This window comes from Labeo rohita, unplaced genomic scaffold, assembly GCF_022985175.1.
Source record: "Labeo rohita strain BAU-BD-2019 unplaced genomic scaffold, IGBB_LRoh.1.0 scaffold_85, whole genome shotgun sequence".
Classification (NCBI taxonomy): Eukaryota; Metazoa; Chordata; class Actinopteri; order Cypriniformes; family Cyprinidae; genus Labeo; species Labeo rohita.
The window spans coordinates 139,108-155,356 of NW_026129799.1; the positions used below are offsets into that span (position 1 = coordinate 139,108).

Below are 16,249 nucleotides of genomic sequence, written 5' to 3' on the forward strand. Positions count from 1 at the left end.
TTTAATTGCATTATTTGTCATAACTAATTAAGTTAATGTGTTAAACTGACAGCCCTACAATTAATACATGTCTACATTAATAATATAATCAAATTTGATATGAACTGTTTAACGCGGAGTGACGGATCGCTGTAGAGCCGCAGTTCAAGAGAGGCAGCACTGATCACGTCTTCCACTTTAATACCCGTTTCAGCATGAAATAAACAGGTTAAATGAAATCGAGAGAGGAGAGTTCAGCTAAATAAATGCACCATATAACATCATCATTGGCATTTTTACTGTTCTTTAATATTTAATTTACATTTAAATAAATCTGTCAAGTTTTTATGGCAACCACCATTTAAGTGTTTATATTAAAAAAAAAAAAAAAAAAACGAATTGGGTTAGAAATATAGATATGTGACTAAAGGTAGTATTGAAATGTAAATGTTTGTATACAAATCAGTTCAATTTAATCTTCAGTGTTAAAGTAACGTAGTTGTTAATGTTAACTGACTCGCATGTATACGTTTACTCACTGGTTGAGAGATTTGTGCTGTCATGTACTGCACCTGATATATATCCAAAATAATCATAATGGAATTAGAATCAAACTGAAGCTTGTGAATCAAAATCGAATCAAATAATGACGTTTGTGTCAATAGCCAGCTCTACTTGAGCACACTTATCATCACACTGAAAAAGGCTTCAGTTAGGGATGAACATTTCTTATCACGATTATAATGACCAAAATGATCACGGTTATCAGGATTATCACAGTACTGTTAAAATGTGCTGGAAATGTTCGAAAAGTACTGGCACAGAAATCACTTCAAGTTTTTTATTTAAAATCAGCAAAAAACAAATAAAATGACTTTTTGTTTGCATAATCACTAAAATAACAACATTACCAGGGCTCAACGCTAAGGATTTTTTCTACTGGCCCGTCAAAATTTTCACTGGCAGATTTTAATACATTTTAATAAATAAGCTTATATGACCTCAGAATTCGACATACCACTTAAATTTACAGTTCTCAATTTTGCTTTCGATACCACAGCAAAACCTACTAGCCTACAAATATACAGTTAATAATTAAATGATTAGACAAAAACTGCACCAAGCTGAATGTAAATATCAGTGTGTGTAAGTCAGACTCTGTGACAGCAGGTGGCGCTTGTGGAAAAGCTGAATTACAGCTGCTTCCCGTAAACAGTATTGCAATTAACAACATCTTATTAGACGTTATATGGAGCGAAGATGAAAAGGAAATGCCGTTGTATCTGTTCTGAAGACGGTCAAAACTTTTTTTCTGCTCTGTTTTCACACAAAGTGAAACTACTCTGTGCTGTGTGAACGTTACACTGTTACTTTAAACTCTGCTTTATGCTGTATTTTTTATTCTCAGTCCTTTAAGTCGTGCTAATCGAATACGGTTTTAATCATAATTAAAGTACGAAGCGGTAATACTAACCGTGGGGAATTTTATCACGATTTATCGTCAAGCCGTTTATCGTTAAATCCCTAGCTTCAGTGTCATTAATCAAGTGTAATTTGATGCGCTGTATAGAAATTCTTGGGAAAAAGTAAGGAAAAGCAACGTATGCATCTTTATGTTATCTTAGAGTTCAAATGAATTGCCATATTTGTTTGTTGTAAATGAAGTCATGTCTGGTTTGTCAACGACATGCAGAGGCTGTGAAAACATCAGGTTCATATCTTGAGCAAAGTTAGTTTCTTTTTCTCCAGATGTTTTGTGTTGTTGTCTGTTTTAATTCTTCTGAATTCAGTTTTTTTATGATTCAATTATGATACAACATTGTTGTTGCTTACAAAACCTGTGTTTGAATGAAATTTTCTTCTTCTTATTATTATTGGAGAAGTACATTCTACTGTACAATAGTCATTTAGAAATTACTAATTTGTTTTTATTAGTAATTATTGCTTTGCTATCAAACGCTAAATCCATAAGACCGACCTCTGCGCTTCTACCACTGGAGAAACAGAGAGATCAGCTTGGACTGCATGTGCCTTGATGACAAATAACGTTGTAGCCTTGACCTCGCTGACTCTTCTCAACTCTGACAGCAGTTCAGTCACTGTGTCATATTGTGTGTGTGTGTTTTAGTATCACAAAGTTGAAAATTTAAAGTTAGGAATCGCACTGTCTCGTGTAAACTCAGTTGTGCAGCGAATCCACCAAGTGTCTGGCCGGCACCGATGCGGTATGTAACTGCCCTGAACATCAAATTTACTACTTGTGCTGAACGAGAGACGGTAATATTACTGTTTTTAAGTCCGATTCACTAAAAAAAAAACAGCTGACTTACTGTTATTGGATTTTACCATTTTGGCAGCATAAATGAGCTTGACATAAACAAACAAAACCGCCTAAAACAGAGCAGAGAGGACACCTTCATAATAACTGCTCACAGCTGATCCTGAACAGAAAGCAGTTCTGCTTGGCATCGTGCGTTTGCCGTGTAGACAGTGCAGTGTCACACATATAGAGATTTCACACATATTTCACACATGTAGATGTCTGTGTAATAATGATGTGAGCGCAGGTCTGGGGTGGTGTGTGGCATTCAGCGGCATCTTGAAATCTGGTTTATCTTAAAGGGCATCAGCTTTCCTGACAGGACCTTGATGCTCACTTTTTTCCCCTAAAGTCCACAGGGGGGAGGGGGGAAGGGGGAGGGGCATGATGAAAATAAAGTTTGTTTGTTTTTGAGAGAGCTGCTTGGATTATATCAAACTGTAGAATTTGAAAACTTTTTTTTTTTTTAATAAAATCTGAAGCAAAAAATGACAATAATTTGAAATAGTGCTGTTTTACCGTAGCAGCTGCTCTTTCAGACAGATGAAGGACGTAAAATATGACAACTATCTCAAGTGTATAATTACAGTGTAAATGCCATAAATGTAACATTGTCATAATTCATCAAGAGCAGATCTTAAGCGTTGGCTTGGCATATTGTGATATTTTTGATTGTGAACAGCTGAAGTCTGTAACGCTCACGTTGATTTCAGTCATTGTCTTTTGAAGTTTTGTGTTCACATGAAGCCGTATCAACGATTTCAGCCCCGAGCGTCTTTCGCGCTGACAGTCCTTCTGGAGCTCTGGCTCAAGTACAGTTTCTGGTGACAGCTGTGTTTGACCCGTGCGAGCTGGTTTGTTCTGTGGTGCTTAAAATTAAGTTTTTTTTTGTTTTGTTTTGTTTTTTGTCGTATTGATACTGAGCTTGTTTACTTTGCTGAGAGAGAGACATTGAGCATGTGTGAATGACCTGAGTCTGTGTGTTTCTCATCAGTGTTTGGAAGCCGCGTCTCTACCAATAGCAAAACTGCTTCAAAAACTGTCCTGGGGACAAAAGGTCATTTTTGATGTGCCAGTCAAAGGTACTACTGTGTACTTCAGCCTCAAAACCAATCGCGTGTGTCCGTCGAGCGCGTGAATGCGATGACCAATCGGAGGTTACGGGTGATGAAGAAATCTGCTAAAAAAGCTGGAGTGCGTTCGCTGTCGCTCGCTTTCTGAATGCCATGTATTTCCAGTTTGAATAAGTGTTTGGTTTCTCATGCCACTAATGTTAAGTGTAAAAACACAATGAATGAACGGTTCTCGTTTTGTTTACATAATAGCCTACGGTGTTTTTCCAAAAGGTTTTTTGTTTTTTTAAATGTATTCTGTTAATCACCGTTAATAATCAGGATTACAGTATCAATGACAATAACTGACAATAATGATTGAAATGAGCTTCAGGCATATGGGTTCGGTGCCTAAAGCAGGAAAACCCCGCTGTAGCTGCATTATACTGTACCTGTGTGTGTAAATGAACTGTGGTTGTGGTGTTGTCCAGCAGTGAGTGCAGACTTGATCTGACTGCACCGTCACAGCCAAATATAGAGACACAGCACTATTTTACAGCACGCTAGTCACATACAGCTGCTCGTGCAGTCAGAGCGCTTACTATACACGTTATACTGTACATCTGAAGATGTTTGTGTTATTTAATCTTATCTTTATTAAAAAATAGTAAATTTACAATGTATCAAAGACACAAATTACATAAACGGCTCCTTTACGGTTTGCAGGTTCAGTAGATTTGCAATAATCAAGAACAATAGCACTGAAGTAAGAAATACTACAGAAACTGAAAAGATCAAATGTAAAAACATAAATAAAAACAAAATAAAATGGAGTAACACTTTAGAAAAAGTACAGTTAACAAAGCACCTAAATCAGCACCTAAATCAAACTAATTCCATTATTATTACAAACGTTATTATTGCTTATTTATTATATGTAAAGCGTTAGATAATATTTCATTACCCTTAAATAAATCAACCGTTCTTAGGTCATGGGGAATACTACATTAAAGGCACAGTATCTTGCATTAATATTAAGTGTTTCTGAAATGTTCACAAATATATGAAGTATCAGTGTAGTTCAGTTTTCACATGAGCGTCGTTTGGCGTTTCTTTACTATGATTTAATAACTGTCACCTAATGCACAGCTCCAGTAAACCGACACACACCTGATTTCTTCTGGATATCGATCAGTTTGTGTTTGTGTGTATTCACCAAGACAGACACATTTTAGTGTGTGTTTGACCATTCAAGCTCGATAAGATGCAAAAGAGAACTCAATTCAGGCGTTTATCGTCATATCACGAGCCCTGTTGTTTTGTCACTGAAGCGTGAACTAATCCGCTAACACACGCCTGTCTGAAATATTTCCAATTATGAGGATGAATTGGAAATGACGAACCTTTGACAAGGACACGGGCTCATTTTGTGCATGTTTTTGGACGGGTAACTTTAGTCTGTAGAGCGCTTGTTGTGAATGAAGAGAAGTTCTGATCGCACTAGGCTTAATCTGGGGACACGCTACACGACCGTCATGAAGATTGCGAATGGAGTTTGGTCTTGAGCACCGATCCTGTCCAGTCGGACACGGTCCGTTCCAGTCGGGTTCGGTCGCTGTTCGCGAGTGGCGCAGTGTGTGATGTCTGAAGATTGTAACCTTAGAATTCAGGAAACTTCAAGAAAAAAGAAAGGCGTTTTCACGAAGATTTTTTAAAAAACGTTTAATATTTGCGACTGACACCAGCGATTATGGAGATGTGTTCACTGTCAAACATCATTCAGCATTCATTTTGTAATTTTGTTGTCTTGATCACAAAAAAAAAAAAAAAACCGTTGTTGTTGTTGTGATTTATTTCTTGTCTTTTTTTTTTTTTAATTCATAAGTTAACAAATCGTTTTGTTGTCATGCAGTTGAAAAAGTATACCCTAAATTATATTCTCTCTTTTGAAAGATGATCAAGAATTATTTAATTTTGATGTGCAGTCTAATAAAAGTTAAGAAAAAAATAGCCGATAGCCCTGTCTATAGACTACAGGCCAACTTTTAACTTCTTAAAATTTGTTATGAAGGATATGAAATCAACTTTAGGCTAGGCTAACGAATGAATAATGAATATACGCATAACGAATAACCTGGTATACTTCAAAATGAAGTTTTCAAAAATATATTTATAAATCACGAATGTGACAAAATAAAATGATTATTATATATAAATAAATTATATAGCTATAATAGTTGTACCAAATGAATAGGGACATTACAGTGCCTTGAATTTATGAGGTAATGTTTTATTTCGTTGCTTTCATTCTCAGGAAATGAAATTTTTTACTCAGAACCAATTTATTTTTAATCCCTGATTTTAGACATAAGCCTACAGGAGATAATTTATATATTATTGATTGAATACATGTTTAAAAATAGTGCTCGAAATGTTATATCATTTTCCAAACAGCTGGCTTGTTTAATAAATACAGATACTTGCTTTTGGTAAAGTGATCATTTAATCAAAGGGGATTGAAATAATAACTTTTTAATCATTTGCCTAATGGTCAAAGAATACACTGAAACTGAGGAGTTTGCCAACCGGACGGAGAGCTCTAGTAAGTGAGAGCTCTTTGATGGTCAAACGTGACCGTATAAAGCATTTAACTGTTTTGTTCACACTAGAAAACATTTTCTTTTCACACTGCAGTTGCTTTAGCGCGTTCGCATCGATTGTCATAGTAGTAAACTGTGCGTAGATTCCCCATTCCTGAGACGTCAGCAGTGGATATTTCTCTGCTGGTAATGTACATTTGTCACAGACAACAGTGGGAAAAGCAGAGAAGAGCAGCAGATTGTCCTGTTTACCGCTGTTACTGCAGGTGGTTCTGTATGAGAGATTGTGTGATGTTCACGGAGACATTAAAGCCCTTCAAGAACTTCTTTATGGGCCAAAATTACTTGTGGACCCAGACCTGTCCAGGTCGTGGCGCTGTTGCGTGTCGGTCGTGTGGCCGCGGCAGACGGTGCCGCTCTCCATTTCGGTAAACTCTGGTTTGTGGACAGGATGGACGACGGACGGGCTGTATCTCAAACAGCCAAACACTACAGGCTCTATATAAAAGTTACATTGCTCGTGTTTGGCAATTCTTGAGCCTCGGGGTAGAAACTGTCCTTTGTCTCCTCCCTCTTTCTTGTTCCAAAACAGATTGCACAACAGATGTATACAATAACTAAGCCAGTGAAATAGTCTCTGGGCTAATAGCTGAAATTGGTTTAACCCCTTAAGCAGCGTAAAACTGTTTTGCTTTGTTTTTCTCACAGAAAACCCTGCTTTCCCAGTTGGTTTTTGACTTTTTTTTTTACTCCATAGGAGGATAATCGTAGTTTTGCAATAGAAATGAGCATTTAGGCACAAATGTACATGAGCTAATATCCTGCGTCACTCACTCAGTAAGCTTATTGAAGACAAATAAACACAGTCCGTAGTAAAATCACAACAAAGGAACTAGTTAGAAGCGGTACGACAAATATATACAACAGAGTGAAGACAAATGAAATGAAGAGAGCTTCAAGTTCTTCAGGAAGTCTGTCAGGACACGAGAGAGCAGCGGGTATTAGCAGAGAGAAGCTAATAATTATCTCAACATTATTTTTTTATTTCACCAAAAAGTGCAGCTGTTAATAAAATTACATAATTTGTCCTGTGGAAACAGAGTTTGAGACTGAGCACTGAGTTTGGGTTGAGATACACAGACGTACGTTTATATCTATTGCAGGCCACAATAAGGAGCGACCGACGACCCGATCGGGCCACTGCCGCGTCGTCACTAAAGTTCATTTGCACGCGTTTTTAAGCCTTGTTCATTTAAAGTTTCAAGCGATCACAGGGAGACGCGTCTCTGATGGACTAATGGTCTACAGAAGTATGTTGAAATACTCGTCTTGACAATTAACTTTGTAGCTTTAACAATGAATAATCTATATTTAATTCATACAGTGGAGTACAGATGACCGATCAACCAGACATCTCATTCATCTCCCTAAAGCTTTTAATTTATAATAAATTATTTTGTTATCATTAATATTCTTTGAACAATGTTTGAACTGTATATTTGTTTTGCTGTGGTATTTTCAATTGGAATCGAGAATTGTACAGTTTAATTGGTATGTAAAGTGTTGGTGTCATATAAGCCTATTTATTAAAATAAAAGATAACATGGGTCAAAAACAATGATAACAGCAAATACTTTATTTTATTTTATTTTATTTTTTTGTGGCAGGGCCAGTGGAAAATTTTGACCGGGCAAGTAAAAATGTGAACCTTAGCGTTGAGCGCTGTATTATCAACAGTAACATTAGAGAGAAGTAAAAAAACGTAAATATAGGTTGAGTTCATTACATTTCTTCTATAGTGATATATATTTTATCATGGTAATCACAGATAAAACCATTCATGGTGCCTCAGTACCACAGTAAAAAAACAAAACAAGTGTTAAAAATACCCTAAACACATTTAAGTAAGGGATAATCAATGGTTTGCTGTGCATTAAAGGATTTTAAAGGGGTCATCCGATGCCCATTTTCCACAAGTTGATATGATTCTTTAGGGTCTTAATGAAAAGTCTCTAATATACTTTGATTAAAAATCCTCAATGGTTGTGTAAAACAACACCATTTTTACCTTGACAAAATCAGCTCTGCAAAAATCATCTCATTCTAATTGGTTGTTCCTTTAAATGCAAATGAGCTCTGCTCGCCCCGCCCCTCTCTTCTCTCTGTGGAAAGACGGTCTTGTTTACTTTAGCCACATTTAGCCGCGTTTCGCCACTAAACTTCCTAACTACCACGTTATAAGGAAAGGCGATCGCAAAGATTCATAAAAAAACGCTTATACTCACTTCTGCTGTAAGTGAAGCTGGATCACGAATGATTTGCGTGAACAGACGGATATATGTAGATCGGGAGGTGCATTACCTTCACAAACAAACATAATCTACTGCATCTTCAGCAGCTCAGATGTCGGGAGTAAATGACGACCACTATGTTCATTATTACATCCAGCAACACAACACCTCAATCGCTCAATCGGAGATATTCTTGTCTAACTTGCATCCCTGCTCCGGCATCAAAACAAGGAAAGTTACTGGACTGTTACAGCTGATCTGCGGTAAATTGCTCATGTTAATCAACTATCGTGGGAGCGGCCTCTGTCATGTGACGCCACAACGACAGGCATCTGAGAACGGCTCGATTTGAAAAAGGGATATTATTTTTACAGATTAATTAAAAACCACTGCATGGATTTTTATCATTATAGGGTAGATTTGTACATACGCTGACAACACACATTAATGTTGAAACAACATGAAAAAGTGAACTTAGCATCCGATGACCCCTTTAAATGCACAGCGTGGAGGCGTACAGCTGTGGTTACCTTCACAGAGTACATTTAAAATTCTTAATGCACGGCAAGCCGTCGATTATCCTGCTTATTCCGTGGTCTTCTGCCAAGTTATAGACAAGTTAAAACTAGTATCGCTCTTTGCAGCACAATGTTTGGCCGAATGTGTAAAAATGACAGTTACTTTCATCAGTTACACCTCGTTAACTGACTTGGAACTACTTGTGCATTAAACGGTTTTACTGCATACCTGCCAGCCAATCAGCATCCAGTATTCTGACAGACCACGGAATAATATAAATATAAATGCAAAAATGCTGTAGCTTCAAATCAAGAACGACTGTAGTTATATGTAATCATATCTGCAAGCTCATCACCTTTCATCAAGACTGGCCTTTCTGACACTGAAATTACAGTTTAGCCTGTGAACTTAGACATTGCTGTTTCACAACAACGTTGTTCCCTAAATGACATGTTTTAAATGACATGTTTTAAATGAGCAGCATTTCTATTATTTCGGCCTGTTTCATGGCTCAGCGTTTGTGTTTTCAGCAGCAGTGCTCGGGTGACGGGGATGTAAACGCATGTGCTCTGAGCTTCTACTGTGATACGTCAGGGTTCCTCACATCTTGTCCTGATCCAACCCGATCAGCCTAACTTTTCCTGAAGACGTCGATTAGCACGCTCAGGTGTGTTTGATTAGGGTTAGAGCTAAACTCTGCAGGAAGGTGGATCTCGCTGGCCGGATTTGAAGATCGCTGTGATACGTGGTCCAGCTCAAATCAGTAGCACTGTTTTGTTTGCCACTAGGTACCACAAATTAGTGCGTTTGGGTTTAACGTGGGTGTGTTATCAGTAAAACGGTGTGTGAACGGCACCAAAACCTCTCAGAACAGACCGATTTGAACCAATTATATATATAAATGACAAGAAGTGAATTAAATGCAAATCCATCAAATTATCATTTGTAGTTTTTAATCTTGAAAAGTCAAAAGGAGTAATGGCAGTGCAGCAAACCTAAATGAGTTTAACATGTTACTGTTGCACTGCTACAGGTGGAGTCACAGAGCGTTAGCGCATAGGCAGCAGCAGAAGAAATCATGTTTACCTAGTTATGATAAAAAGGAAGCTTGTCCTTCCATTGAGGTTTGTTTGCTTGTCCTGCACACGCAGTCACGTAGTGAACGGATATCTGTCTCGCACCGGTTCTATCAGTGAATGCTTCCAGGAATTATTGAATGATGTGTGAACTACCCACGTGTTTACATTTGGGCAATAACATATAATCACAAAAAAAGAATGGAGTATGCCATGAAAGGCTGTCCAAACATGAAACTTCATCCACTTGTGTGATAGAGAGTCTCCTGAACCAGAGAACATGTTCATCCTGCTCCACAGAGATATTCCTCGTCGTTTGCGTTGACAGTATTTTTACAGTTCATTTCTGTATAAAGCCGTTTCATTGCTTTGTCTATATCTGTGTTTTTTTTTTTACATTTTTAATTGTGCTAGATCTACTTTTACTTTTGTAAAGTGTCATAAGAACCTTTTTTTCAAGCCGCATTTGCGTGAAAATGTGCTTTGTGACAGTTTGGTGTAATTTTGGTATTAAACCCCCGTGTGAATGGTGAGTGTTACGGTCAGCAGATGAGACGACCCCGACCGCGGTCGGCTTGTTTGAAGTCAGTTCGTGAGATGCTGCCTAATACTGTGCTTCTGTCGCTTCATTCATTGCTGTGGTGATTCATGTTTCAGATCTCATCACAGCAGCCTCACACATCCTGTGCCACGGCTTCTCCGTCCTTCCGGTTTAAAACCTTAATCTTCGAATTTTTAATGACGTCGTGATTTAAAGGAATGCGGTGTGACTATAATCGTATGTCATTTCTATTCAAGCGATTTGTTCTGCGTGAACGCGTTTATAATACTTATTTAGTTTCCTTATTTCTTCCTGACGTCTTGAAGCATTGCAGAAAGTTTTGCTGACTTTGTTGAAACTGTGTTTGTTGTGGTCCAAAGCTTGTCTGTTGTTGTAGTTCTGTGGTTTCAGTGTCATTTACATGCTTAACAGGTGCAAAACTGGCTCGGCTTGTTGCACTAACTGTGTTTTTAAGATGGGGTTTGTTATTCCAGTACATTCAGAGGACTGCAGTTGTCATGTTCATAATCTATTATGTGTGTTGGAACATTTTTCCATGAGGCTGGAATTGTATAAAGCTAAAATTATTCAGGCCGATCTTAAAATTGATATAATTATGTGCTAAAACATTTATATTGTTGTTTTAGGAAGATTCTCAGAAATGTGCCATTAACAGATGGTGCTGCAAACTTATCTTCATTAAGCAGTATCCTACACAGTAATGAACGACCATTTGATTTCAGTCTGTGTTTCTTTTTTTTTTTTTTTTTTTTTTTTTTTTTAGTATTTACATAAATAAATCTGTAAAGTGCACCTGGTGTATCACTGAGCGTATATAGGAGTAATGTAACAGGTGTGCTCTCGGAGCTGTGTCCTTCTGAAAGCGTTAGATGCTTTACTGCGGCTGCGGTTTTGTCCAGTGTGTTGTATAATGAGTGTGTGTTGTGCTGGCAGTGTAGATGTAGCATCTTGTTAGACAACTTTGACTATGAGCGAAAGTTTTGTTGCATCACACATCACTGCTGACTTTTACTGTAGACACGGTGTGACAGCATTTGCTTGTCAAATTAATGTGCTTATTTAGCCTCGCTGTGCAAAATATTGATTTTTACTTTCTATAATGATGCTGGAAATAATGTGAAGGTTAAAATAGTGTAAATGTGCACATTGCATTCCCAAATTCACATGAATCTCAAAACACATGCCAAGTTCGCTCCGCTTATTGTGAACTGAACCTGAAGCTCTGAGAAGCTGAAAACACCGGATGACGATGAGCCGTGCGCGTCAGACTGTACGCTTGTATAGTAATATCATAATGAAGACGGTTTCAGTGCAATTGAACTATATTGCTTTGGCAAAGCAATGTCAAAAATACAGTGCAACTTTGTTATAAGAGTGTACAAATATTTTCTGTTTGTTAGCTAATAAGTAGGAACACCGTGTATGTATAGACTAGGAAAATTACATTTCATCCTAATCACTGGCTGACAATACAAAGTGATTGAACGCTATACGCTGAATGGAGTGTTATGATATATACCAATCATGTCTTTTCATTATGTCATGTGACTTGGCTGCTATTGCTCTTTTGGTTGGCCTCAAGCGTGGAATTAGATTTTAACAGCTGCTAAAAACATTTCTGCTGTGCTCTAGGATCAGCACAGATATCCTCTGCTGTCACACTTGCCCTGGCATACTGTGTCTGAATAATGGAGCAAATGCACAGCCCTAGGCATCCACACACGTTTAATTTAGTAACATTTGCAGTAACTTTTTTGTCAACATCTGTGTAGTTTTAATTAGATAATTTGAATTTTTTTTTAGATGAGCCCAACACAACAGCCTTGGCTCGACCAATAGTGTGAGTTTGGGCCGGGATCATCTGCTTGGACTGACCAGTAGAATACAGGAAGTATCTTCAGAAAATCTCTTTAAAAACAATCAGGGCTTTTCCATGTGTTTTTTATATTAATGGCACAGAAATGACACTTTTTTTTTTTTTTTTTTATGCTCCTTAGATTTTAGTAAATGAAAAAGAGTCTAGTGTAAGTTCTTAAAGACTGTTTGACCATTTTTAAATCTAATAGTTGATAAAAGGTGGGCGAACACATAAGCGGCTCTTTTGGTCAAAGTCTTCAGTCTTTTCTAGAGCGATCGATCGCATATTGGACTGTATCTGTCTCGTGTCGTTCTCACGAAAGTGCTTTTCTCTTTTCTCCTCTTCTCTTTTTACTGCAGAAGATGCTAAGATAGCGAGTGCTGTGGTCAAGTCCGTTCTGTTTTGGCAGTAGACGAATGGCACAGGGAAACCAGCAGATTGACAACCAGGTTCTGCACCACCTGCGGCAAAAGTTTCCAGAAGTTCCAGAGGACGTGGTGTCCGAGTGTGTCCTGCAGGTGAGGTACACGCGCTGCACTTGCGAATTATACAGTGACCGTTTTAACAGGTATTTCTATAAGCCTAGGTCACTTTTTTTTTTTTTTTTTTTTTTGAAATCTGTCGGTGGTCCTGAAGCTGACAGATGTGTGTCTCTCTTCTCTTCCCAGAATAAGAACAACTTAGCTGCGTGTTGCGAGTACCTGACTAAGGTGAGTCCTGGTTTCTTGTATAGCGAAGGCAGCCAGAGTTTGACGGATCTTCGCAATCACATGACCCAGCTCAACCTCGGCGTCTCTCAGAATACCCATGGTGCCACGCAGCGAGATGTAGTGAGGATGAACGGCAGCAGGACTGTCACCCCCAGTGTGAGCGATGGGCCTTTGAACGTGCCGTCTCCCCTCTCCGAGTTCTACCAGCCCGAAACGCCGTCCGTGCCGCCGCACGCACCCGCGAGCCTCGGCGCCTTCGCCGCCATGGAGTCCACGCGCAAGCCGCAGCCTCCTCAGCACCTCGGCCTTTACCAGGTCGGGAGCAAGGGTCACGGACCGCCCCCGACCCCTCGCTTCAACCCGATCACGGTGACGCTTGCGCCGAACACCGGCCGCAACACGCCTACCTCCCTGCACATTCACGGAGGGCCTCAGTCGGGTCTGAACAGTCCCAACTCCATCTACATTCGCCCGTACGTGACCCAGCCGGGCTCGACAAGACAGGTACAGGGCCGGGCTCAGTACAGTCCCACCTCCCAGCCCACCCAGCAGATCTATCAGATCAGCCACCCCGCGGCATCCCAGAGTTCCTGGAGCGGCAGCCAGCATCAGACCTCGCACGTGTACATGCCCATCAGTTCGCCCACCAACACCCAGGCCCCCTCCATACCCTCGGCCGTGGCCTCGCAGGCCTCCTCTTCATCGCCGTCGCCTTCCTCGTGCTCGTCCGCCGCCGCCGCCTCCTTTAGCCAGTACAACATCCAGAACATCTCAACTGGGCCACGGAAGAATCAGATCGAGATCAAGCTGGAGTCTCCGCAGAGAGTGTCCGGAGGCTCGAGCGCGGCCACGGCGACCCTCCTGCGCTCCGGCTCCGCCCCGCGGCCCGCCAGTAGCTCCACGTCTTCGTCCTGTCCGTCGTCATCTTCGCTGGCTGCCAGCACGGGTCCCTCCAACCCCATCTCGATCGGAGGCGCCGGACTGAGTCGCAGCCAGCCCACGGTGTACATCTCTGCGTCCCCGCCCGCCGCTGCTGCTACCACCCCGTCGGAGGAATGCGCCATCGTCCCCAACACCCCTCGTTCGCAGCCCAAGTTCTATATTTCTGCAAACGCGTCGGCCGACGACGGAGGGGGAAGGAACCCGCCGACGGTCTATATCTCGGCCAATCCCGCGCTCCAGGGTTCCTCTGGCCTGCGGGCTTTGGGGAGCCAGGTGAGCATGGGCCCTGCGTACATTCACCACCACCCGCCCAAATCCCGTCCCTCGGTGGGAGCTGGAGGCACGGCCACGTCTCCTCGCGTGGTGGTGACGCAGCCCAACACCAAATACACCTTCAAAATCACTGTCTCCCCCAATAAACCTCCGGCCGTGTCTCCCGGAGTGGTGTCGCCCACGTTTGAGCCGACCAACCTGCTCAGTCTGCCGGGCGATCACCATTACCCGGAGCCGGATCCGCTCTACCAGTCGGACCCGCTCTCACCTCACCGGGACAAAAGCTCGGAGCCTCGCAGACTCAGCGTGGGTGCCGACGACGCTGCCTACACGCAAGGTGCGTTCATCGTTCCTTTAAATGCTTTGCTAATTGTGTTTTGCCTTCCAGTTGGGTTTAATGCATTATTTGATAGGGATGGGACGATAAATCGTTGCAACGAATCGAGAAATGATTCGCCGTCAATTTGAGATTTTCCGAACACATCGCGATTCTTTCTCAAATCGATTCTGAGCTTAGTTTTGAACTGTAGATGGCACTGCTTGCTTTAGAAACAGTGGTGCTTTGCTCGTTTCCAAATCCTTACACGCACTTGAACCTAAAATAATCACTTATACAATTTGAAATGGTTGAAGTGAATTACAAGGATGTTCACGGTGGGCTGTGTTTACAATAATGTCACATCATAGAAGCATTCTGAGCCGAGGTGAACTGACGTGACTCCGAACGCACAAGTTCTCTTCAGCACTCTACTTCATGAGCAAAACTAGATTAGAGCGCCATCTGCTGTTATGATGAATGGCGACGCTTTCGGAAGATCTCAGAATCAATCCACGAATCGATGTATTGTCCCATCCCTATTATTTGATGATGTTTTTTGGGATATTGTTGCATTTTGAGAAACATATCTAAGATTTCTGCTAGGGCTGCACGATAAATCAAAATTAAATTTTCACCCGCTTTCAGATGTAGCAGCGTTTACTACACAGAGCCGTAGTTCACTGAGAAGCTACGCAAACAGCTGTCATTATTGCAAACGTTTTCTTTTGACTTCGTTATTACGCGATTAAATCGTCTGCGACAATGAACGTGATATAGCAGAGCGTGTCGGTGAACTACGGCTCTGTGTAGTAAATGCTGCTCCATCTGAAAGCACGTGCTGGAGATTTACTACTGATTACACGACCACCTTTACTGACAAAATGCGCACGACAGTCGCCTTCGATTAATCGCGCAGCCCTAATTTCTACACTAGAGCTGTTTGCTCCACCACCCTAGGCTATTTCAAATATTTACAGATTTTTTTTTTCCTCCTTTTGATTTTAGGTTGCTAGACATGTAAGCTGATATAGACACATGGTCCGTGTGTTCATAGTGTTAAAAACTGTAACAGCAAATAATCTCACTTCTGCTTTCACCTCTTTTTCTGTATGTTAGCCAATATGGAGAATAATGTCAGAGATGTTTACAAGCTTGTGTGTCCCATATAGAAAACAGTCTATCTAGTGTAAGGCACGCTATAATCTTATGTTTGTCGTAAAATCTTATAAAACAGAGAACCCAGACATGCTCAAAAACTGCAGTTGTATACGGAGCACTCTGTTGTTAACTTCCAGCTAGAGATGAAAGCAGAGCTCATGTGTGTGTGAAATGTAACGGGCAGTGTTGTGTTTACCTTGTATAGACATATTCACCCATGTGACACTAACAGATGCCCAGTTACACAATTTTCATTTATTTCATAAGCTCTTAGCAGACATTTCTGATGATGTTTAGCTTCCAGTTTTCATATTGTTCTGTTAAATAACCAAGTTTAGAGTTGTTGTTTTTGTTTTCAGGCTCATAATTCCTGCGCGAGCAGAGAAACTACTTTAAAGACCCCTCAACGCTTATATATGTTCTGGCATCACTAGATCATTACACACTGTGTTTTATATGAATGTACACGTTTGTAAAGTCCTGTTCTGTTGAGATTAGTTTTATAGGGAGGTGGGGCAATGTAAATAATTGCCAGAAATTCTGGGTCATTTGAATCCTGTCCAAATCGACCATGTCAGTATTTTTTTTTT

At 40.5% G+C, this 16,249-nt stretch overlaps 1 protein-coding gene across 2 annotated transcripts in view; it reads left to right on the forward strand.

The window, feature by feature from the left end:
* Positions 1 to 16,249, forward strand: part of tab2 (TGF-beta activated kinase 1 (MAP3K7) binding protein 2) — a 40,053-nt gene that overhangs the window by 8,542 nt on the left and 15,262 nt on the right. For both annotated transcript variants that reach the window (XM_051104955.1, XM_051104956.1), the window contains exons 2-3: positions 12,617 to 12,775; positions 12,926 to 14,519. In XM_051104955.1, the coding sequence (XP_050960912.1) occupies positions 12,674 to 12,775; positions 12,926 to 14,519 (1,696 nt within the window). In that variant the 5' untranslated portion in view covers positions 12,617 to 12,673. The remainder of the gene's footprint in view (positions 1 to 12,616; positions 12,776 to 12,925; positions 14,520 to 16,249) is intronic.